Source organism: Bos grunniens, chromosome 5 (genome assembly GCF_055505025.1).
Source record: "Bos grunniens cultivar Pamir isolate PY7600 chromosome 5, Bosgru_T2T1.0, whole genome shotgun sequence".
Classification (NCBI taxonomy): Eukaryota; Metazoa; Chordata; class Mammalia; order Artiodactyla; family Bovidae; genus Bos; species Bos grunniens.
This window is the reverse complement of record NC_141169.1, coordinates 3,015,564-3,040,324: the sequence shown is the minus strand read 5'-3', so window position 1 is coordinate 3,040,324 and position 24,761 is coordinate 3,015,564. Positions and strand designations below refer to the sequence as shown.

The window sequence follows — 24,761 nt, the reverse complement described above, 5'->3', positions numbered from 1 at the left end:
TCTTAAAATAACTGCTTTCTATATATTACTGCACATTTCAGTGGGTTTATGTATTTACATTTCAACATTCTTCTCATTTACTTGTCTAACTATTTTTAGAAAAAACTTGTAATTTTTTAAAGAAAACTTAATATAGCATACCTAAAGTTACACAGCAAAGTAAGGACAAAAAGAAAAATTAATTAGATATCCCTGAAATCCAGATGAATACAAAGAATACTGTAACACACACTTAATGCTCTGTTTTCTAAAGTGGATTTTCCAAATTGATATGTGAAATCATCCACCAACATGCAGGGATCAGTCATGAGTCTCAGCTATTAAAGAGAAGCATTTTGTAGGCTATGACTTTTGATAGGACAAAAATTGAGGCCTAAACTTGTACATGAAGTAGTACCAATTTAACTTCAAATGAGCAGCCAGAGATAAGCTGGATAGTCTTATAACAAAATCCGGGGACTACATTTTGCCCCCCTATAATACAGCCAGATTATGTTGACCAATCACTGTATCATTAACAAGAGGGGTAGACAACAATATGCAATATGTGAAAACTATTTCTAACTTAAAAACTATAAGAAGATATGCTGTATGATCTCAGTACCCATGAGAGTTAATGGAGAATTTTTCAGGGAACATGTCAGAGCTATACACCTAAAAATAGAATTAATATGCCTTTTAATAGGGGGGGACATCTCCAAATCTGTCATGCTGAATGTGATTATTCGTTTATCATTTCATGTTTCGTAGTCACAATAAACAATATACTAGTAGCACAAAACTCCAAACAGAAGACTAGGAGAAATTTCTAGTTTTATATCGACTATTATCTCCAACAAAAGTTAATATGTTTAAGATTCTAAATTTTAAAAAGTATATGCTATACTTATTCAGAGAAATATTTTGAGTCCCCACTAAGGGAAGACATGATGCTATACTATAGTGGACTCCAGACAGGTCAGGAAATAAACAACCTATACTTTCATGCTTTGGAGAGGGAAATGGCAACCCACTCCAGTGTTCTTGCCTGGAGAATCCCAGGGACGGGGGAGCCTGGTGGGCTGCCGTCTATGGGGTCACACAGAGTCGGACACAACTGAAGCGACTTAGCAGCAGCAGCAGCAAAATAGTATTGCATTTAGAACACACGTTGGTAAACACAACCCATATACACTCTTTAACAAATATCCTAAAACTCGTAACATGAAACTAAGAATATGCCAGAAATATTTTTAAATGGATTTACTGTGAGGAAGATATACAGAGAACTGAGGTAGAAACTTAGATGAAGACAGATACAGTTGTTCTCTAAAAATACTGATGTCGATCATTAGATTATAGCTGTTCTCTAAAAGTATGGAATCATTTTAATTGAAATTATTAAGAGACAACAATACCTAACTCTGCATCTAATTCTCAATTAAGCTATGAACTCACTTTTGTGTACCCAAGATCTTTCAAAAGCCTGGAAATGAAAGGTATTCCATAAGTTGTTGTTGAAATGGATTGAATGGGATTGAATTGAAGTAAAATAAAAGGAACCATATCAGTCTATAATAGAGATTAACTTTATGAAATAGATTTTTTTAGTATATGTCTTCTGTATTGAGTTGGGGCAACTAAATTTTGACATCAAATAAGTATCAGTTAAAGGGCAAAAGATATATTAAAGATGCTTAAAACTTTTCAAGGATAAATGTATCTTTTTATAGCATGGTCATAAAATATTTATGAAGATTATTTGCTCCTAATATAATTATACTTCTAATTTTACACTTATTTAAACTTCACTCTTATAAATAATGAAATTATATATAATAATAAAAATTGAGGTTTTGATATTTGAGTTTTCACAAAAGTCTCAAAAGTGCAGAAAAAGAGATTAATATCAATACCTGCATGTTGTTTACAGACAATTCCACACACAAAAAACTTTCCTAAATGACAACACTGCAGTGTATAGCAATATTCAGATGCAAAAAGGAAAAAAAAGGTATCAGGACACAACCATCAGGACATTTTTGTAAAACTTTTAAAATAGCCTCTATATTTTTCTTAGGAATATTTTTGGCCTCTATTCTATATGCCTATGTGTCTGTGTGTGAGTGTGTATATATATGCATGTATGTACATGTATTGATAGACACAAAAACAAAATCTATACATTGTCACAAAGACAAAATAAAAATTACAAATCACTAAGCACATTTTGCTATACTGTAAATACTATGGGGCTTCCCTGGTGGCTCAGAGGTTAAAGAGTCTGCCTGCAAGGTGGGAGACCTCAGTTAGATCCCTGGGTCTGGAAGATCCCCTGAGAAGGAAATGGGAACCCTACAAGTTATTTTTTGTAACTTTCCAATCAACATATATTTGAACTTTCCACCAATTTCACTTTAAGATCAAAGAATGACAATTATGTTCCTTTGTAATTACAACTTAAAAGGCTAGGGACCCTCTATATTGTGGGCGAAAAGCTCTGTGCGGTGTGCTGCAAAAAGAAAAAAAAAGGAAAAAAATCCAAGACACAGTGAGTTATATTTTAAAAGAAACTAGAAAAAAGAATGTGTGAAAGTAGCTTGTACACCTGACCCTTAAATTTAACTTGAATGTTCTGTCATATAATTTTAAGAAGAAAAGAAAAACAATACATTTCAACAGACTCTCCAGATAATTTTTTTCTTTAATAGTCCCTGAGAATACCTCTCTTCATGTAGGTCACATTTTTATAATAAAGCAATGTTTATTCTAATGATTATGTTAAGGTAGAAAAGAATAGTTGCTTATTTTAGCTTGAGTGAAAAATCTTTTTCTCTTTTTAATTGTACCAGTATTAGTAAAGCATTCAAGCAGATGCCATGAAAAATGGTTCTCAGAGGCCGCTGTCATTAGACCCAAAACAAAAGGAGATAAATGTAACTCTCGATAGCACAAGACTCCAAGAAGCTTCATACATGTGAGAGACATTACTGAATCTTTATATTAACTTTATTAAAAAAAAAAGCTACACAAAGTTACAACTTTCCAAATATAAAAATACTAGCAAATATGTTACTTTCATATATCAACTAACTTTATGTAATTATTATATAAAAATCTTTCCTTTCTCTGCTGTAACATAGCTAGCTACCTCATATGAAAAATAAAATGACTATTGTCGTTCAGTCGCTCAGTTGCGTCCAGCTCTTTGCAACCCCATGGACTGCAGCACACCAGGCTTCCCTGTCCATCACCATCTCCTGGAGCTTGCTCAAACTCATATCCACTGAATTAGTGATGCCATCCAACCATCTCATCCTCTGTCATCCCATTCTTCTCTTGTCTTCAGTCTTTCCCAACATCAGGGCTTTTCTAATGAGTCAGCTCTTCGCATCAGTTTCCAAAGTACTGGAGCTTCAGCTTCAGCGTCAGACCTTCCAATGAGTATTGAGGATTGATTTCCTTTAGGATGAACTGGTTTGATCTCCTTGCAGTCCAAGGGACTCTCAAGAGTCAACCAACACCACAGTTCAAAAGCATCAATCTTTAAGTGCTCAGCCTTCTCTATGGTCCAGCTCTCACATCCATACATACAGGGAAAACCATATCTTTGACTATACTGACCTTTGCTGGCAAAGTAATGTCTCTGCCTTTTAATGACTGTGTACATTTAAAATGTTCTAGGCATGTTATAGTATTCTAGTGTCCTCTACAAAATCGAAGACAAAGAATTGATTATGCTGTCCTAGAAAATATTCTCAGTGGGGTTTCTGGCATAAATGAGCTCTATGTTTTACTGCACTATTTGCATTATATAATGAAGATCTAAGAAGTTTACAAAGAGCAGATAGAATTGACCACAACATTATAGTGAATTAAATGATCAGTTATATAAAAGTGAATACTAAAATTTCAACTGTAAACTCTATTATTTCAAAATAGATAAAAAATAAATGTTGAGGCTGATGGGATTCCATGCATTATCTCACTCAATATTTTCTATGCCAAGTTCTCAGCATTCAAAACATCCATGTGATTTTATAACTTCAGCAAAAGCAAAGCTCTGTAGATGCTATATATGCCTATACATCCTGGAAGAAAGTCTTACTTTAGAGAATGAGACTCGTGGCTGATACATCTGGAGCATGTTATAGGTTGACAGAATATTTTTGTTCAAAATGTGTTCTATCGTTTGCATGTCCTTTATGTTTTTCTGCATCAGTGATGCTTGTGTCAGCTTGATCATTTTCAAAGGCATGGCCTGAATCTCTGACTCTGCCACAGTCAAGTATTTTTTATGCACTTCCTGGCAGGCCTAGGGTGATGCATAAGCAGGTTTCACCTGGGGCCAGACAGTGGTTGACTGGAAGCACTGTTTGGCAGCTGTGAGTGATTCAGCCTGGGTAAAGAAGTGTTGACAGGATCAGACCCTGATAATGTGGCAGAATATACCTTGTATTCCACAGGTCCAAACAGTTGAATTGCAAGGGCAGTTTATTGAAGGACAGTGTATCTACTAACCAGGAAACTTACAATACTTTCTTAAGTGCCTTCCCAATTTAGTCAGCAGAAAACATCCATGACTTCTCAGTCACTTCTACGTGGACTCTGTCTTGAAGCTACCCTACTTAGAATGATGTCTGTTCCATTTAGATATAACAAAGAAAGTTAATGCATGCTTTGTATAATCTAGATACTGGTGCACGATCAAATCAGAATTCTTAATATTCCACATGGGAGACAGCATGATCAGTCTACAGTCCACACCTCATTTAACTTATTAATTTAACCTCCATCCTTCCCTGTCCCCAATTCTCAACTTCTTATAAAGATACTTTAGAAAAAAGAAAATGCAATGATTTAAGTTATACTATCTTTCCTTGGCTCAGCTTTAATAAAATGCAAAACAGTGGGAAAACATGAAATAGAAAATAAACACTATATGCTGAATTTTCAGTAATGAAATCAGAATTTCAAATGAAAGTTAAAATAACAACAAATCAAATTCTATGTATGTTGCATTTAGTGGTTTTTAAACACTAAAAGTTAAGGAAAGGAACATATTTTGATACTATGTGACTTTGATACATAGACTAAATGGATCTAGTTTGAGTTCCTTTGGTTCAAACACTATTTATCTTGGTTTTATATTTCTGTTGGTTTTAACAGGTCTTTCTGGATTGTTAGTTTCTATTGTCTGTTTTTCAGAGAAGGCAATGGCAACCCACTCCAGTACTCTTGCCTGGAAAATCCCATGGATGGAGGAGCCTGGTAGGCTGCAGTCCATGGGGTCTCGAAGAGTCAGACACGACTGAGCGACTTCACTTTCACTTTTCACTTTTATGCATTGGAGAAGGAAATGGCAATCCACTCCAGTGTTCTTGCCTGGAGAATCCCAGGGACTGCGGAACCTGGTGGGCTGCCGTCTATGCGGTCGCACAGAGTCAGACACGACTGAAGCAACTTAGCAGGTAGCAGGATTGTCTGTTTTATAAATCTCAGTTTTCTCAATACTATTCATTTCAAAATATTTTAACTTTCTTAAATTTAATTCAATAAACATTTATAGGGAAAAGTAAAAAATCATACATTATTTTATTTTTCCCTCATCCTGGGAAAGACTGAAGGCAAAAGGAGAAGTGGGGTAACAAAGGCTGAGATGGTTAGATTAGATACCATTAGATATTAGGTAAAATTAGATACCATCACCTACTCAATGGACATGAGTTCGAGCCGACTCCGGGAGATAATGAAGGACAGGGAAGCCTGGCATGCTGCAGTCCATGGGCTCACAGAGTCGGACACAACTTACTGACTGAACAACATTTTTTTAAATGACCGTAATAATTTAAATCCTGTCCTCTTAATGAAACAACTTTGGTATGCTGTCACATTGATAGTTAAAATATCTGGAAATGGAAGTGAAAAAGGGCTCAAAATGAAAACATCATATGCAAATAAAGAAATGAAAACTATATTTCACGTACATTTCATAATTATGTTATCAATTCTTTTTAAAATGTTAAAGTGCAAAAAAAAGGATTTTTTTCACGTAAAAAAAAATTGTACCTGTTATTTTGAGGTTCATGTGCTTTAGTTTTAGCACTGATATCATAAATAAAATGCTGCTGGGTAATTATTATTCTATTTTCAGCTGTTGTATTTCCCAAGATGGTGATAACAGGATAACCCATCTGGAGAGTCCACTGATCCATTACTTCTTGTATATTTACGTATTTTCCATTCCTTTTTAAAGCCTTTATAATTAAAATTGTATAAATTAATTTTATAAACATGAATTATAAACATAATTAACATTAAACCATTTTCATGTTTACTTTTATGACTTATTTCAGGATGAAAACACTTAAAATCAGTGAAACTAATATACTGTGTTAGTAAAATTAATCCTTTTGCCTTAGCTTAAGCTTCATGTGTATATAACAGAAATGAAAGCTTTATCAATATTAACATTTTTAACCTAATGGAGGATAAAACATATTTTATTGTTAAAGCAAGTACTTGAAGCATCATTAACATATCCAGTGTGTCTAGTATTAAATGCTTCTATTCATTTATAGAGAAAAAATTCTTTACCGTCAATATTTCACTCAAACATGAATATCTGACACCATATTAAAATCAGATTTCAGAAGTATTATCATATTTGAAACTAGGCAAGGTATCTTAACAATTTGTAGCTGAATTAATTTTTAAACCTCATCATCCTTATAATACATCAAATACAAAACAAGAAAGCATATCAAGAAAAGGGAAACATAAAAAGTGAAAACAAACCATCAGTGTCAATAAAAGTTATGAATGTTTTATAAACTCAATTCAAATATTCAGGAAGAGGCTTTGGTTTTCAAGCTTCCTATACTTTACCTCTGACAGTGTATTCCAGAGATCATTTCTGGCTGCATTGCCATACTTATGAATAGTTAAGTAATCCTACAAAGAATATAAAATAGTAATTAAAATTCAAAGGCTAAGTAATTTCCAGTAAACACATTTGTTTCTCAGTTTAATTAATTATTTCCAATTGTTGGAACTATATTAAAACGATAAAGACATGCCAAAAAATAAAAGAATCTCATTTTAAAATATTCCAAAGAGATTGAACTATAGCATATTTTTAATTAAATCATCAAACAGTACTAATCTCTTAAAATTTATTTTCATATATGTCATCACTTCTTATGGATTTCCAGGGTCAAATATCTTCCTCAAATTTAGCAAGTTAAACTCAGGCAATTTTGAAGAAACCACTTATGCAGTGAAATATTTAGGGGAAACTTTCTCATCAGGATTTCATGCTGAAGTGTTGAAAACATATTTTGTCTTATGGGAAAAGAAAAAAAGAAACCAAAAACCTGACTTATATGTACAAATGCGAAGAGGGATTGTTTTGCCAAAAAGGTGATGACTATCTCCATGACCTCTCCAGTTACCTAGTCTCTCTGCAAAGGACAGGCTGCCTTGTACAAAACGATACATGCTTATTTTCATGAGCTTGAAACACATTAATATTTAATAAAAAAATCAATCCTGAGTTTATATACTATTTTAAAGCTTAGGGCTTCACATTTTCCATTTTCCATCACTAGTAGTTAACTGTATATACTTCTGTTTCATGTCTTTCTAAGAAGCATGGTTTATGTCACTGTGAATGTTATTTATGACTTCTTGACATTATTTTTTTCTGAATCCAAAGTGGAAAGATATAAAACAGTATCCCCTCATTCATCTGAAATTTCATGATCTCTAGAACACGTAGGTAGTAGGCAAAATTCTGATTTACATCATAGTACTAAAACTGAAAAAAAAAATGCTGACTCCTTTCAGTACTTTATGTAGAGTGGAATACTTTGGGGATAATTAAAGTTGGGGAAGAAAATTTTCTGAAATACAAATTGTAGCACCTGTGACAGATTCCGCTTTCTTGGCAACTCACAGCACAGCAAATGGCAACCCCTGCTTAATCAGACCCGTAGAGATGCAACGCCCAACACTCAGCAATCACAAATACATCGTCACCATCAAGTGTTAGGAATAACTTTACTGAAAAATTACAAGTGAATGACCAATCTGAATCCTAATTTTGTCTTTGAACCTGCCATATGAAGCATTTCCATTTAGATCCCAGGGACCAGGATTTAAATCAGTTATTTCAGATTTAGTTTTCAGAATTATTTTTTATACTTGTTTAGCATTTAAATCGGAGAAGGCAATGGCACCCCACTCCAGTACTCTTGCCTGAAAAATCCCATGGATGGAGGAGCCTGGTGGGCTGCAGTCCATGGGGTCGCTAGGAGTTGGATACGGCTGAGCAACTTCACTTTATTTTTTCACTTTCATGCATTGGAGAAGGAAATGGCAACCCACTCCAGTGTTCTTGCCTGGAGAATCCCAGGGACGGGGGAGCCTGGTGGGCTGCCATCTAGGGGGTCGCACAGAGTCGGACACAACTGAAGCGACTTAGCAGTAGCAGCAGCAGCATCTAAATTGGAGAAGGAAATGGCAACCACTCCAGTACCTTTGCCCAGAAAATCCCATGGAAGGAGGAGCCCGGTAGACTACAGTCCATGGGGTTGCAAAGAGTCAGACACGACTGAGCAACTAAACTGGGGAAAAACAGGAATTATGAAACATAAATTTAAATTGTATTTTCCCTGTAGCTCAAACAGTGAAGAAAATGCCTGCAATTCGTGAGATCAAGGTCCAATCTCTGGGTCGGGAAGATCCTCTGGAGAAGGAAATGGCAATCCATTCCAGTATTCTTGCCAGGAAAATCTCATAGACAGAGAAGCGTGGAGGGCTACAGTTCATGGGGTTGCAAAGAGTTGGACATGGAGCGACTAATACTAACACCAATGAAAAAGCATTAAAAGTAGAACTATTTATTATTGGGTTCTGCTTATGGATAGTGCTGCTCAAATAATCCAAAAGAGAGAACAAAGGAATACTACACAGACCTTGAAGGTCCAGTAGATAACTACAGGTTTCTCTTCACGGGCAGACCATAAAAATCCAATGGTTCGTGAGATCAGTTGTCCTGGGCCCAATGGTAATCAACTTGAGCTCTTGGTTCACTCCTCAATTTAGAATAAATTGCTTCAAATGTACGTTTCAAGCAAGCTGAAATGGCAATTATCCAAGCTTGGCAAGGCGTTCCAACTTGCCTGCCTCAATATTCAAGGCAGCTCATGCCTTCTTGGCCTGCCAGCAGACCCATTCAGTTTTGGGGTGTTCTAGAATCCTACGCATGTCATCTCTTTTCTCTACAATAAAACCCAAATGTTTCCTCAGTTATTGTAGCCTTCCTCTTGCACAAATATAGTCATATTTTGAATTGAAATTTTGTTTGGTCTTTGTAGAATTATAGAAAAACGTAAAGAACAGTGTGCTTTTTTGATGATCAATCATTTATTTCTTTGTTCATTCTACAAAATGTAAGGTGCACTCTGCCTGTGCCAGGCAGCCTACCAGGAGCTGGGCAGCAGTGGTGGATAAGGTGTACTGAGGACTGCAAATGAGACAACCTGTGGAAGGAGGGTTCTGTGACTGAAGGCGGGCAAGTCCTGGTGCAAGAACCACTTGACAAGATGAATGAAACATTTGATATGAGTTTGAATAAGACTTTAAGCTCCTTTCAAAACTACAAGCCAATGAATATGGAGATGGCTGGAGTTGTGAACCAGAAATGAAAACTTTTATTATATTATGTGTATGAAAGTCAATCAATTTGACATTACAATACAAAGCAGAAAAATGATTTAATATTAACTCTGTAAAGAGAATTGTGGGTTCTCTACACAAAGTATTTCAGAAACAGTAGAGCTGTTGAAAAGAATGAAACAAAGATGGCCATCATATTCTAAAGGAATATAACTAACAATATAAACTGATTAAAAGTTAAAAGCATGTTAAGCACAAGTATAGTCTGATACATAAAGTGCAGGAATGGAAGTCTGACTGTTCAAATCCATCCTCCAATGCTTCCTAGTTAAATGATCCTTGGCAAGTCACTTAACTTCTTTGTGACTATCTTCATACCCATAAAAATAAGGATAATAAAAGTAACTGCTACATAGAGGTTTTCTGAGGATTAAATGATTTAATATCGATACAATCTTTAAAAGTGAAGAGTGCCTAATACAGTAATGTCTATTCAATAGACAGTAGCTGCTATAATCTTTTTAATCATTTCCAGCTACAGGTTGGAAAACAGAGTAACAAAAAAAAAAGGCATCATTAACGGTAATAAAGAACATAGTACATGAGAACAATAATATTTGTCTCCCTTTTAGCTGTGTAAGTTGCTTTATATTTTTTCATTAAATCCCATGACAACATTTATGAGTTAGGTGTTAATATTATCACTCAATAAATCCAAACACCAGAACTGAGAGACTCCAGCCCATGTCCAAATCCTATACCTGTCTATACAACTTCTGACCCAAATCTAGTATCTGTGAGATGACACACAGGTGACTAAGAGTTTTGTTCAAAGCTGAACTCATCATCCTCCCCCGCATCAGCTCCTTTTGGGAGCACTTCCCCAGGAATAACCCTCCATCCACTGCAACCAGAAATCAAACAAGATGGCTCTCTTCCCCTCCCCACTACATTCAGATAATGATAAAACATTCTCCCAATACTCCCCGTTCCTTTCGCCTGTTTCACAATGACTCTACACTATTTTGTCCAGATATACTGACTACTGCTATTATTTCTGTTTTCTCCCTCTAAAATCTAATCAAATCACTCAGCCATGCATAACTACTTTTCATCAAATACATACATGAATCCCTGCTGTATTCAGAATGTCATTCAAACACACTTCAGTGTAACTTAAAGGTGTCCCTCATGGTCTGGTCTCTCTGTACTGCTCCAATCCCACCCACTACATTGTTGCCTCCCTGCCTCAATTAAGTTATTTGCAGCTTTCTTGAAGCAGGTGCCTACTGACTACTTTCCCCCTTGTCTAGCTCCCTACACATGCAGTTCTCTACGTACTCTTTTCTCCTTTGCCCATTTGAATTCAATTCAATCTCCAGGACTCAAACTTACTTTTGTTTCCTCTGGAATCCTTTCTTTTGCATTCCCACTCTCTTCCTAATTCTGAGTTAAGTACCCCTCATATTCTCACATTTCAATATATAGCAGCAATTATCACACTGTGTCATGACTGCTTGTTAGTTAGTCTGGCTGCCCACGTAGTCTGTTAACTCCATGAGAGTGAGATCCCACGATTACCATTTACTGCTATTGAGCCAGCACATATGTGTCCAGCCTGGTATCAGTACATGTTCAATATATTTGCGAGATTTCTGACTTTCCTTACACAAAATGCCTTTCTGCTGACAGCTGACAATGCAGAGAGAGAGATTTCTTGTACCTAAAACATTTCCCCCCAAACACCATCTTTAAACACTTATAGAGGAATTTATTATTTCAGTGCTTATTTGTCAGAGATATAACTTGCATTGATGTATACAGCTGGCTGTGATGTCATCAAGAGTGTACACTATATTGGATACGAGACCATTTTTTGTTTTACTTTCTTGGCTAACAAGTAACACAGTTCATAACATTTTATGTATAAAAGCCAGAGGGACTAAAAAAGACAAAGGGAAAAGTAAAAAGTGCACTGAAGAAGTAAAGCATTATTATCTTTTAAGATTTACATAGAAATAATTATGGAATACTTACTCTCCTATTAATAGGCCCTTCAGCATGCTGAAACAGAGGATCAAACATATATAGGGTGTATTCTTTATGACATGGAGGGAGAGTTTGACAAAATTCAAAGACGTTTAGCTGCAAGTAACAAAAAATCCAGCCTGGAATGACTTTTTTTTCAATAACAAGATTTATTTTTTCCAACTATAAGAAGATGAGATAGTGCTACAGCTCTTTTCCAGTGGAATTCTTTAGGCTCCACATTTACCTAAGTTTGGCTTCATCTTCAGGTTTGGGGTTAGATTGCTGAAGCAATCCCAGTCAACATACTCAGATGGAACACTGCACAGAGGAAATAAGGACTTTCTTCCTAGGGATCTCTCTTTAAAAATTAGGAAAAGTCTCCGGACTTCCCTGGTGGTCCAGGGGCTAAGATTCCAAGCTCTGACTGCAGGGGGTCAGAGGTTCAACTCCTGGTCAGGGAACTAGATCCCACATGTCGCGACCAAGACCCAGTGCACCCAAATAAATAAATAAACAAAAACAAATAAATATATTCTTTAAAAAATCAGGAAAACTCTCCCTCAAATCCTACATCAAACACCCCATGTTTCCCATTTAACAGAATTGTATTATGTGCTGTAGCCAAAATCAGTTAGTGAAACATTTGGGGGAAATTGCACAGGTCAGGACCCTGTCCTGTGAAGTAAATGATTATATAGACATGGATGAGAGCCCAAACAAAATCAAAACATGCTTGATAAGAAGGAAAAGGAGACTAGCTTATGGGTAGGCCACCAACCGTGTTTTCTCCAGTGAGACAAAGGATGCAAGTATGGGCCTCAGTGACGTTGGGAGGCAGGACCCCATCTACTTGTAAGAACCATCTGGGCAATGCCAGGTAAATTGGGCATTGGTTTTTCTATGTGTCAGGAAGTTTAAAGCAAAGGTTTGAAATATTGTTCCTTTCTGTTAAGAATAATTGTAGCTCAAAATATTTGTAATGGGCATTTGTCATTCCTCTGTCTTTCCAGCATTTAAAATACCACTTTTATATGAGGGTAATAACTCATCACGTAATCTTACAGGGAAGTGAGGGCTCTCTCGCTTAGAAATGGAAGGGATGAAATTCTCTCCTCTCCACTCTCCCTGGCAGCTAAAGCATGGACACAAGTGGACACTTCATCCCAGGGCAGTGACTCCTACAGGGTCAAAGCACAGGAGCAGGAAGAGTTGCAATCACATTGCCTGTGACGGTGACACTGAGGGCCCAGGAACAGCTATGCTAATGGCAGCAACTGCACCAACCAGCCTTACGACATGACCGTGGCTACGTTTCTTCATTTCTGAGTCTTCCTTGCATGCATGTGAGCTGAGTTGCTTCAGTCATGCCTAACTCTTTGTGACCCCATGGACTGTAGCCTGCCCGGCTCCTCTGTCCACAGAGATTCTCCAGGCAAGAATACTGGAGTGGGTCGCCATGCCCTCCTCCAGGGGAATCTTTGCAACTGAGGGATTGAACCCATATCTCTTCTGTCTCTTGCACTGAGTGCTTTACCACTAGTGCCACCTGGGAAGCCCCTGTGATGCTTTCTTAGTTACGATGATCTGTTTTGTAAGCCTGATTCTCCAGCCTTCCCAGTGAGTCCAACGACTGGCCTGAAGTGTTGGTCACTAAGTCATGTCCAACTCTTTGCAACCCCATACTATACTGAACTATACTGTCCATGGAATTCTCCACATAAGAATACTGGAGTGGGTTGCCATTTCCTTATTCAGGGGATCTTCCTGACCCAGGGATCGAAACTGTCATCTGCAAACACTGAGAGCTTTACTTCTTCTTTTCCAATCTGGATTCCTTTTATTTCTTTTTCTTCTCTGATTGTTGTAGCCAGGACTTCCAGAACTATCTTGAATAATAGCGCTGAAAGTAGACACCCTTGTCTTGTTCCTGATCTTAGGCAGAATGCATTCAGTTTTTCATCATTGAGAATAATGTTTGCTATAGGCTTATCATATATGGCCTTTACTATGTTGAGGTAAGTTCCTTCTATGCCCATTTTCTGAAGAGTTTTAATCATAAATGGGTGCGAATTTTGTCAAAGCCTTTCTCTGGACACTCAATGACATAAATCAAAGCAAGATCCTCTATGATCCACCTCCTAGAGTAATGAAAATAAAAGCAAAATAAGCAAGCAGGACCTGATTAAACTGAAAAGCTGTTTCACAGCAAAGGAAACTATAAGCAAGGTGAAAAGACAACCCTCAGAATGGGAGAAAATAATAGCAAATGAAACAACTGACAAAGGATTAATTTCCAAAATATACAAGCAGCTCATACAACTCAATACCAGAAAAACAAACAACCCAATCAGAAAGTGAGGAAAAGACCTAAACAGACATTTCTCCAAAGAAGACATACAGATGGCTGACAAACACGTGAAAAGATGCTCAACATCACTCATTATTAGAGAAATGCAAATCAAAACCACAATGCGATATCACCTCACACTAGTCAGAATGTCCATCATTGAAAAGTCTACAAACAATAAATGCTGGAGGGGGTGTGGAGAAAAGGGAATGCCCTTGTATTGTTGGTGGGAATATAAATTGATACAGCCACTATGGAAGACCATATGGAGATCCCTTTAAAAACTAAGAATAAAACCACCATATGACCCATTAATCCCACTCCTAGGCATATACCCTGAGGAAACCAAAATTGAAAGAGAAACATGTATTCCATTGTTCATTGCAGCATTATTCACAATAGCTGAAACATGGAAGCAACCTAGATGCCTATCAACAGATGAATGGATAAAGAAGTTGTGGTATATATACACAATGGAATATTATTCAGCCACAAAAAGGAGTGCATTTGAGTCCGTTCTAATGAGGTGGATGATCCTAGAACCTAATATTCAGAGTGAAGTAAGTCAGAAAGAGAAAGATAAATATCATAATCTAATGCATATAAATGGAATCTAGAAAAATGGTATTGAAGAATTTATCTACAGAGCAGCAATGGAGAAACAGACATAGAGGATAGACTTACGGACATGGGGAGAGGGGAGGAGAGGGTGAGATGTATGCAAAGAGTAACATGGAAACTTACATTACTATACGTAAAATAGATAGCCAACAGGAATTTGCTGTATGGCTCAGGAAACTCAAACAGGGGCTCTGTATCAACCTAGAGGGGTGGGATGGGGTGGGAGATGAGAGGGAGGGTCAACAGGGAGGACATATATGTATACCTACAGCTGATTCATGTTGAGGTTTGACAGAAAACAACAAAATTCTGTAAAGCAATTATCCTTCAGTAAAAAATAAATTATTTTTAAAAAAACCATTTGAAGTCGGGCCATGCATTTCAGAGGACGCTTCTACATTCCCTGACCTTGAGAAACAGAAATAAGAGACTGAAACAGTGACAGATGACCAACTGAATCACAAGAAAGCTCGGCTGCAGCTCAAAATAATAGTTGGGTTAATACATGAAGACTGGCTGGACATTATGAAATTAAGTAAAAGTGAGTAGCAAAGTATTGAAAAGGCATTATGGAAAATAACAGCATGCTTGTATTTTAATTCTATTAAATAAGAACACGATAGAAAGGTATAAATAATTATGAAATGTTTGTTATTAAATTACAACAGTTTCCAAGAGGAAACTCAGTAAAAATAGAAACCATTATCAAACATTTTGAGGTACAGCAGTTTCTGACTACAAGATACAATGAAAAAGAAACGGAATTTCAGAAGGAATGTTGTTTGAACAGCTAGAGCAATAATAGTTGAAAAGTCAGTTATATCATTGTTTGCAGACCAGTTTGATTTTTTAAATGTGTGCTTAACTTAAATTAACTTTCAGAAGTTGCTTAGTTACAGAAGTACTCATATTTCTGTAGGAACAAAAAGGCATTTTACTCTTTTAAAAATCCCTTATGCCACCTAATGAGTATAAATTTTGTAAACATCAGTATTCTTTCTTAAAGTTGTGAATATGCCAGAAAATTTTACATCAAAACAACCTGCTAGCCCATGAAAGATGTTTTGTTTGTTTGTCTTAAATTATAGACAGTGGCATGTTCTCAATTCAGTTCTGTTTTCACATATCTCTTATTTAGCAATTTTAGACCATACCATTCATGCCCCAACACGCAGGAACATCACCAGAGAGGCAATATTGCCGCTGCTGAATTTGTACTCCCATTCCAGAACAACCTGACAGGGTCTTACACCCGTCAGCAAAGTAGTGTGAATGTAAGTCTATACGGGTATTCTGGGTACTCAAATATCCCCCCCTCTCGCTTCTACTGCTAGCTTGAAGTATTACTGAGACATAAAGTGAATCTAGGTAAAACTGAAGTTTGTGAATTCCTTTTTTCAAAGGCCCGGGTAAAGGGTTTTGACCACAGCAAGCTCACACAATAGATACAATATATCCTGGCTGGTAAAAATACACTGCCTTTTGTAAATCAAGATGCCCACTGACTGCAAGCCATGTATATGGAGTTTTCTTACTCAGCGCTGGTGAGTCACTGAGAAGAAAATGAAACTCAATTGAGAAAGAGATTATGATGTGCATATTCAGGAAAACTAAGAATTCAAGCCAATCTTTAACAGCCGTGTGATCTTGGGTAAGATATCTAATTTCTCTAAGCCTTAATTTCTTCAACTGGGAAAAGTAGATAATATAGTACTTACTTGAGAACAGTGTGCATAGAAAATGAAATAAAACAAGTAAAGCACTTAGGGGAAAAAAAAAAGTCTGCCACCCAAAGAAGCTGAGAAACTAGTTATTTTAAGATCAAGCTCAAGGGGAAAAATAGTCTAGAGTCAACATCTTCTTCAACCTTGTCTCCAAGAGAAGTCAAAATGTTCTAGAGAACCAAGGTAGGGAAATTAAATGGACTAACCTGTAAGAGGAAAGTGCTCAGAGGAATCTTATTTTTAGTTTGAAAAAAGTAAAACTGCAAGAAAAAGATTGAGATCAAGGTTTCTTTATATGTGAGAAAAGCTTAGAAACCTCCCGTACCCCAGTCTGAGGAAAGAAAGAGGCCTGGACTCTAAAAGTCTGCTTTTCACAGAGGTCTTCTGAGGTGCCGAGACCACTGATGAGAGGGCGGGGCAGTCACTAGTTAGCTCCTCAGCACGAAACAGCCACACCTAGGTGAGCAGCAAAGTGCCAAGGACACTAACCTGCAGGGCACCAGAAAGGCAAGGCTTGAACAAGATTCATACCAAACACTCAAGCAATAACACTGTCTCAACTCTTCCCTGAAACTTCCACGACTGCTTGTCAGGGTGGATGTGAACACAGGGCTCTTCACCATGTGTTCTGGACTGACAAAGCTCCCTAGAACATCCTCCTATTAGTGGGAGTGACTAAGGGCAATTCCCTAAGGACGGATTAAATTTCCTGTAGGCTCAGAAGCATGGGGATGCCTTTTATTAAATGTTAAAATCACATATACTGATATGAACGATATATTATATTATATAAATAATACTGTTGACACTGTTACCTAGATAGAGAGTTACCTCTCAGATCCTTCCTGGTTTTGTCTCCCTGGTTATTCAGCTTCTGTTATAGTTGTATCTGAATCAGTTTCTAGCAGATAGCCTCATCTCCTTTGCAGCTCTGTTTTGCAATTAGACTAGCTGGCAACAACCCTGGACAAACTCAAGTATTTGCTTCTTAAAAACTTGCACAAGTATAGCTTAACATCACAGGAGAAAAATGATGCAATTTGAGCAGCTGAGTATTATTATAAATTCATAATCGCCAAACTCAAATAGGCACTCAGGACTACCAGGCAGCCGTGACTGCCTATGCATCCCAGTTCTCAGTCTTCAGACCTCGCTACCACGCAGCATGACCTCCCTTTCAGCTAGTGACTTGCCTCACAGAACACTAAAACACAGATTTTGGGATTCCTTGGTGGTCCAGTCGTTAGGACTCGATGCTTTCACTGCTGTGGGCTGGGTTTGACCCCCGGTTATGGAACTAAAGTTCCACAAGCCTCATGGTGTGACATAAATAAACAAATAGAATTCATCAGAAAATCAACTCCCTTATTTTCTGATTTCCAAATCTCCAAATGTCCTGGAAGTGTCTCTCTTACAGAAGACCTGCCTTTGTACTGTCTCAATAACCAAAGCCCCTGTTATCTTTTTCTTCTCCAGTGCTATCAACTTCTGTCCTGACTCCTTCTCTACCAGCCTAAAACTAGCACACCTGTCTCCCATTTTTAAAACAAAAAAACAATGGAGTATTACTCAGCCATTAAAAAGAATACATTTGAATCAGTTCTAATGAGGTGGATAAAACTGGAGCCTATTATACAGAGTGAAGTAAGCCAGAAGGAAAAACACCAATACAGTATACTAACGCATATATATGGAATTTAGAAAGATGGTAATAATAGCCCTGTGTACGAGACAGCAAAAGAGACACTGATGTATAGAACAGTCTTATAGACTCTGTGGGAGAGGGAGAGGGTGGGAAGATTTGGGAGAATGGCATTGAAACATGTAAAATATCATGTATGAAACGAGATGCCAGTCCAGGTTCGATGCACAATACTGGATGCTTGGGGCTAGTGCACTGGGACAACCCAGAGGGATGGTATGGGGAGGGAGGAGGGAGGAGGGTTCAGGATGGGGAACACATATATACCTGTGGCAGATTCATTTTGATATTTGGCAAAACTAATACAATTATGTAAAGTTTAAAAATAAAATAAAATTAAAAAAAAAAAAAAACTTTCCTTTGCCCTCTAACTACCTCCTCTGTTTTTCTGATCTCCTTCCTTGGCAAATTTAAAAAATTTTATCCCAAATACACTGTCTCTTCTTAGACATTTCCCACCCCTACCACCCTTTAACACAGTCCACTAAAGTCATTAAATATGCAAACTGCCAAAAGGAACACTTTTTAGTCTTTATTTTATTCCACCTCTCAGCTGCATTTAACCTCCTTGGTCACTTTCTTATTCTTGAAATATGCTTTTTTTCTTGACATGAGTGACAGCATATCACTGGCATTCTGCCTGCCTCTTTATTCTTCCTACCGGTGACTCAGATGGTGAAGAATCTGCCTGCGATGCAGGAGACCTGGGTTCGATCCCTGGGTCGGGAAGATCCCCTGGAGAAGGCATGGCAACACACTCCAGTATCCTTGCCTGGAAAATCCCATGGACAGAGGATCCTAGCGGGGGGCTACAGTCCATGGGGTCGCAAAGAGTCGAACATGACTGAGCAACTGACACTTACCTTGAAACAGCCTCTTTTACTAGCACCTTCTCTTCCTTCCACCTCCAACAATGTAGCGCTTCAGGACCAAGTTTCAGCCTTCCAACCCAGAAACTTCAGAATCATTCTTAGGTGCCTTTTCCTCCTCTCATACCACACTCTTGTGGATCTCTCCTACCACACTCTTCAGCCAATCTATCCCTAGGTTCATTTCATCCTACCGTCAAAAAACACTGAATCTATGTCTCTATATATCTAGTCACTCTTTAAGCCTTTGCCATCTCTCACCCAGATATTAAACCATCTTCCTAATTTTTATTACCTGATTCCCCTACCAGTATACTGATTGCCCCAGTCCAAATGTATTACTATAATTAGCCAAATAATTATTTTAAGTATAAATAGAACCAGGTTGCATCCCAGTTTTAAAATTGGTGAATCACCTCCCACTGCAGTCAGAATAAAACCCAACCTTCTTAAGCACAGTGCACTTTGGCACTGCATAATTAGCTCCTGCTCTATCTCTTGCCCTGACTAACTCTGTTCATCTACACTAGCTCCTTTCTTTTCCTTGAACACACTGAGTTCCTCCCTCAGCCCTTCGTGCAAGCCCTTCCATCTTCCCAGAATGATCTCCCCCAACCCCTTTTCTCATCCTTCAGACCTCAGGACACATGCCTTCTTCTCAAGAAGGATTTTCTAAACACTCAGTCTAAAGTTGCCTGACCCATCCATCTTATATGTTCTGTCACCACATCCTATTTTTTTCCTACCTAGTATTTATCACACTTAGGAAACATATCTGTATTTGCCTTTTTCCTTTTTAGCATCAATCTTGTCCAAAAATATGATTCATGAGATCAGGGGGCATATCTGTTGTGTGTAGCATACCCTGAATATTTAAATACTTGGTACATATCATGGTGTCTGACATTGTGTGACCATGCAGTATGTGTGGAATAAAAGAGTGACTGCACATATCTGATGGGTGAACTACGTGGATATAAAGAGAGGCAGGAAGAGAAATCACAGTTTGGTTTATTAGCACAAAGGAAAGTTCTTGACACTAAAATGAGTTACTACTCTTAAGCGGGAAATGATCTGTAACATAGTCATAGAGACAGACTTTGAGCAGAAGTGAAAAAGTGAATACAAGAGACTGATTGCAAAAGGAGTAAGATGCAGGATGACACACGGAAATCCCCATTTCTTTGTGTGACATACTAACACAGAGCCTTCTCTTCCATAGACAGAAATATAGAGGTAGATCAACATGGAATTTTGATAAGTTTGATAAGTAAGATAGGTTCCAAACACATAACTTTTGGTAAGTTTGATAAGTAAGATAGGTTCCAAACACATAACTTAGGATAGGTTTTTATAGCACTCTTAAGCCACTTATTTTTAACATACGGCTTTTCACAACTTAATTTTGACATTTAAATATCAAAGGGAAAAAGAATTCGTATATTACAGTTCATTATTTCTATAACTATTTATGAATAGTTTTAACTTTAAAAAAGGAAAACTAATTTTTTAAACAGATAGACACATGGATAAATATGTCATATAAAAGTAAGTGGTAACAGTGAAAGACAAGAGAATACATATGAAAAGTTCTCAATCTCATTTGTGATAAAAATACATACACTGAAATAGCAATTTTTTACTTATTAAATTGGTGAGAAATTTATTTTGAAAATAAGACACAATGTTGTCTGCTTAGTGTATTATAAAAATAGAACTTTCAAACTTTCTTTCTAAATTATATATCTGAGAAGAAAAAATTGGTAATATGTTTCCAAAAATATAGATTAAAAGAAAATCAAAATACAATTGGTAAATCTATAATTTAAAATTATTTCAGTGTTATTTATTTTACCAGTATTGGAAAGCAATGTAAATGCTTGTCAACTAGGAAAAAATAACTAAAATTATTATGTACATCTATGCCATATTACTACTACTAAACTATGTACTAGAATCATCTAGCAATTATTAAAATAGGAGTTAAAAAAAATCTTCCCAACCTGATAGGGTTTTTTTTTAGCATCAAAGCTTTTAATATTGCCAAATATATAGTTCTAGGCTATTACATGAACATTCTGAAAATAGAACATAATATAAGAGAAAAAATAAAAAAGGAAACGAAAGAAAACTGCTAATGCAAGAGCTAATTAGGTTAGAGGAAAATGCCTCTAAGGCAAGTTTGTTGTACCTCTGAACTAGTAATATAACCAAATGGTAATGTTTACAAGGAGAGAGTGTTTGTAGATAGGTATACATATCCCAGTATGTGCATATTTACATATTTACATAGACCAACATATATATATATACACATATATATACACACACACACATATATATATGTCATACATCAGTCTAATATGTCAAATCGTTTCACAAATGTATTTTAAATAAAGTTATCAAAAACATCATTTTACAGTATGAACCCTATTAGTTAAAATGAAGATAGGGCTTCCCTGGTGGCTCAGATGGTAAAGAATCTGCCTGCAAAGCAGGACACCCAGGTTCAATACCTGGGTTGGGAAGATCTGCTGGAGAAATGAATGACAATCCACTCCAGTATTCTTTCCTGGAGAATTCCATTGACAGAAAAGCCTGGTGGGCTACAGTCCATAGGGTCGCAAAGAGTCGGACATGACTGAGTGACTAACACTTTCACAGAATGAATATATCTTGAGCTCTTGACTAACAGGTAAAAGAAACCAGTAAGAGTAAATTTCTAAGACCCCCCATTAATCTGGGTAAATGCTTGTGGGATAAACAAATAAAGACAAATGTCACTACCAATGAAGGCTTTTTAGTTAATGCTGTATAGTCACAGTAGTCAACTAACAACATTTATTTCAGAGGCAAAATGATAAGAATTCAATCAGTAGCTGTATATAAGCAAATTAATTAAAACTGATGAATAGAAGTTATTTTTCTCTGATTAAGAAATATGAATAGTCTTTGCTATTTATGTTTTTAAAGTACTCTTTTTATTAGAAATAGTATTCTATATTCTCAAATTCATAGAATCTTTCCTTAAAATTAATATTTTTTTCTCTATAGCATACTCAGTGAATTTAGCTTTGTAGTTGGTCTTTAATAAGCTAAATGCTAATTAGGTCAAATCCAATGACTAAACATGACCAATGATAGTATCATTATCATACAGTATTAAATGATGACAAAACATTACCATGAAGAGTTAATCAACCTTTCTACCTATAGCAAACCTAAAACTGCAGTGATTTAAGTGAGACAGGGAGAAATGTGAACAGAACCTGCCTATGGTCACTCAGTTTTATTGAAGCATGATTCAGCTACCATCTGATTAAAAACACAATACTATCTCTTCAGAAAGCAAATTCACTTTGACACACACTGTCTCTGTTCCTCTGTTATTTTCTGACTTCCCATTTATCTAAAAACTTACATGCAAGGGAGCAAACCACTGTCTCACAAACATAAGCTTTCAGTTTTCAAATAAAAATCCTGTGTACACATGTAGCTTCTCATGGAACCCTGGTTATTGAGTATGTTGTTGCTACTGATAACCCCTATAGCTTTGTGCTGTCATTACCTTTAGGCTATCAGAATTTTATGAGCACAACCAATAATAATGATATTTACTTCTTATCCACACCTCATTGCCTTACATTGATTTGCATAAGCAATTTCCACCCTGATAATTGGAGCCAAACATCTTTTTGTAGGTTACCTTATGGAAAAGAGCAGTTAAATACTAATCAAAAGATATCTTTCTTTATTCAACCATATTTTAAATGATATTGAATTACTTTCATTGGATGAGCAGGAAGGTGACTCACTCTCTGACAGATCTTGAAGTGAGTTTATATCATGTTTAACAGTGATCTTTCTTTATAATTTTAGTTCCCTGGTGTTGCCTCTTAACAATGTAAAGAACGGTACTGCCAGGTTCAAATCATTAAAGCGATATTGTTTTGTTTGAAAAAAAGAAAAGAAAAAAACAGTAGTAGTATGTACTAATTATTTTTAATAGCTACTGAGTCAATGTTATCTGAGAATGTCAAAATTAAAATTACACCTTTATTCTTTTATTTCTAAAAACTCAAAGAAAAATTATAAAAAAAAATGTAACTAGGGAGATGAACACAAGTAAAAATCAACTAAGAAAGGTCAAAGTCATGTGAAATAATTCTATCTAAAAGAATCCTTCTCTGAATAATTTACTTAAAAATAAGTCTAGAGCACTTAGGTAAGAATGTGGATTTGAGCTGTGGAAGCTTAAATTATAAAAACAAGGTAGAAGAAGTAGATCCAAATTTATTGATCATATGTACAAACATTGTACAAATGGGTACAAATTACTATGTGTACTTAAACTTTAAGAAACCTAGGAACTTAAAGATGTGAGAATTTCAGAAAGATTCAGTGATTCTTGCAGTAATAGAGGCTGAGCATGAGGTGAACTAAGATCCTCAGAACACAGTGCGCTGAAGGCAACTGAAGAGAGGCTCCAGGGCTCTGGGTTAAAGTGGTGAATTAACAAACACATCTGATTCCATGCTCTCCCAAAACCTGACTAGAACTACACTGAATGTGTGGGTGTTTTCTCTGTGATACCAGAATTTCGAAATCTAGCAGTGGTTTTCCTGACTTCTACTCCTCTAACTCTCCCAACAGGGTCAAAGCCATATAGTCTCACTATGCAGATGATTAACTGAAGATTCAGGGACGCTAGTTAAATTCTCCCATTCAATTGAAACAGTTGTCCTAAAGTATCAAACCCAAATTTTCTAACTAGTAAAATGCATTAATAAGATGGAAAAAATCTAATTTTTAATTCTACTCTTGCATTTAATAACTATGAAGTCAGAGGTCAGAAAGAACTTAGTGACTAGCAGAAAGCCCATCATTAATTAGGAACAAGAATAATGGTTGTCAGGAAGAAAACATGGGGGGAAGGAATAGTTAGGAAGTTTGGGATGGATGTGTACACACTACTATATTTAAAATGGATAACCGACAAGGACTTACTGTATAGCACATGGAACTCTGCTCAATGTTATTTGGAAGCCTGTATGGGAGGGGCATTCAGGGGAGAAAGGATACATGTATATGCGTGGCTGAGTCCCTTCGCTGTCCACCTGAAACTATCACAACACTGTTAATCAGTTATACCCCAACACAAAATAAAAAATTTAAAAAAAGAATAAGAAATGTTTCTCCCTACTTATTCCATTGCCTCTTGTGTCCCAAAATATTCCAGCAAATGTTTTGGGTAATCTACTATGGAAGAACAGTAGCTATACAGAACTTGCAAAAATATAAATATTTCTGTGTTTGAAACAATGTATTATTTACAAGTGGCATACATAATCCACAAAGGTTCACACTTCATTTGCTCTATTTGACTTTCAATTTAACCATCGAAACAAAATGGAAACTGACTTATTAACGGTGCTCAGTCGCTTCAGTCATGTCCAACTCTAATGGACTGTAGCCTGCCAGACTCCCCTGTCCATAGGATTTCCCAGGCAAGAATACTGGAGTGGGTTGCCATTTCCTTGTTCAGGGGATCTTCCTGACCCAGGGATGGAACCTGGGTTTCCTGCATTGCAGGCAGTCTCCTACATTGCAGGTGGTCTCCTGCATTGTGGATGGATTCTTTATTCAATGAGCCACCTGAGAAGCCCTACACTATCTATTACAGTCTAAATAGACAGAATGTGTGTTCTGTCTATTACATACTAAATGAAGTTTTGAGGCAACTTATTTGAAAAATATGCACTATTATACAGAGTGAAGTAAGCCAGAAGGAAAAACACCAATACAGT

General features: G+C 36.6%; 1 protein-coding gene across 5 annotated transcripts in view; it reads right to left on the bottom strand.

Moving 5' to 3' along the window:
- Window positions 1–24,761, bottom strand: part of TRHDE (thyrotropin releasing hormone degrading enzyme) — a 454,936-nt gene that overhangs the window by 95,498 nt on the left and 334,677 nt on the right. For 4 of the 5 annotated variants that reach the window (XM_086398684.1, XM_086398686.1, XM_086398685.1 and 1 more), the window contains exons 8-9: window positions 6,868–6,933; window positions 6,049–6,236 (exon numbers count right to left, since the gene is read on the bottom strand). In XM_086398684.1, coding sequence (XP_086254810.1) covers window positions 6,049–6,236; window positions 6,868–6,933 — 254 coding nt within the window. Of the gene's footprint in view, window positions 1–6,048; window positions 6,237–6,867; window positions 6,934–13,549; window positions 13,830–24,761 lie in introns of those variants that run through there. The other variant, XM_086398689.1, reaches the window with a different exon arrangement.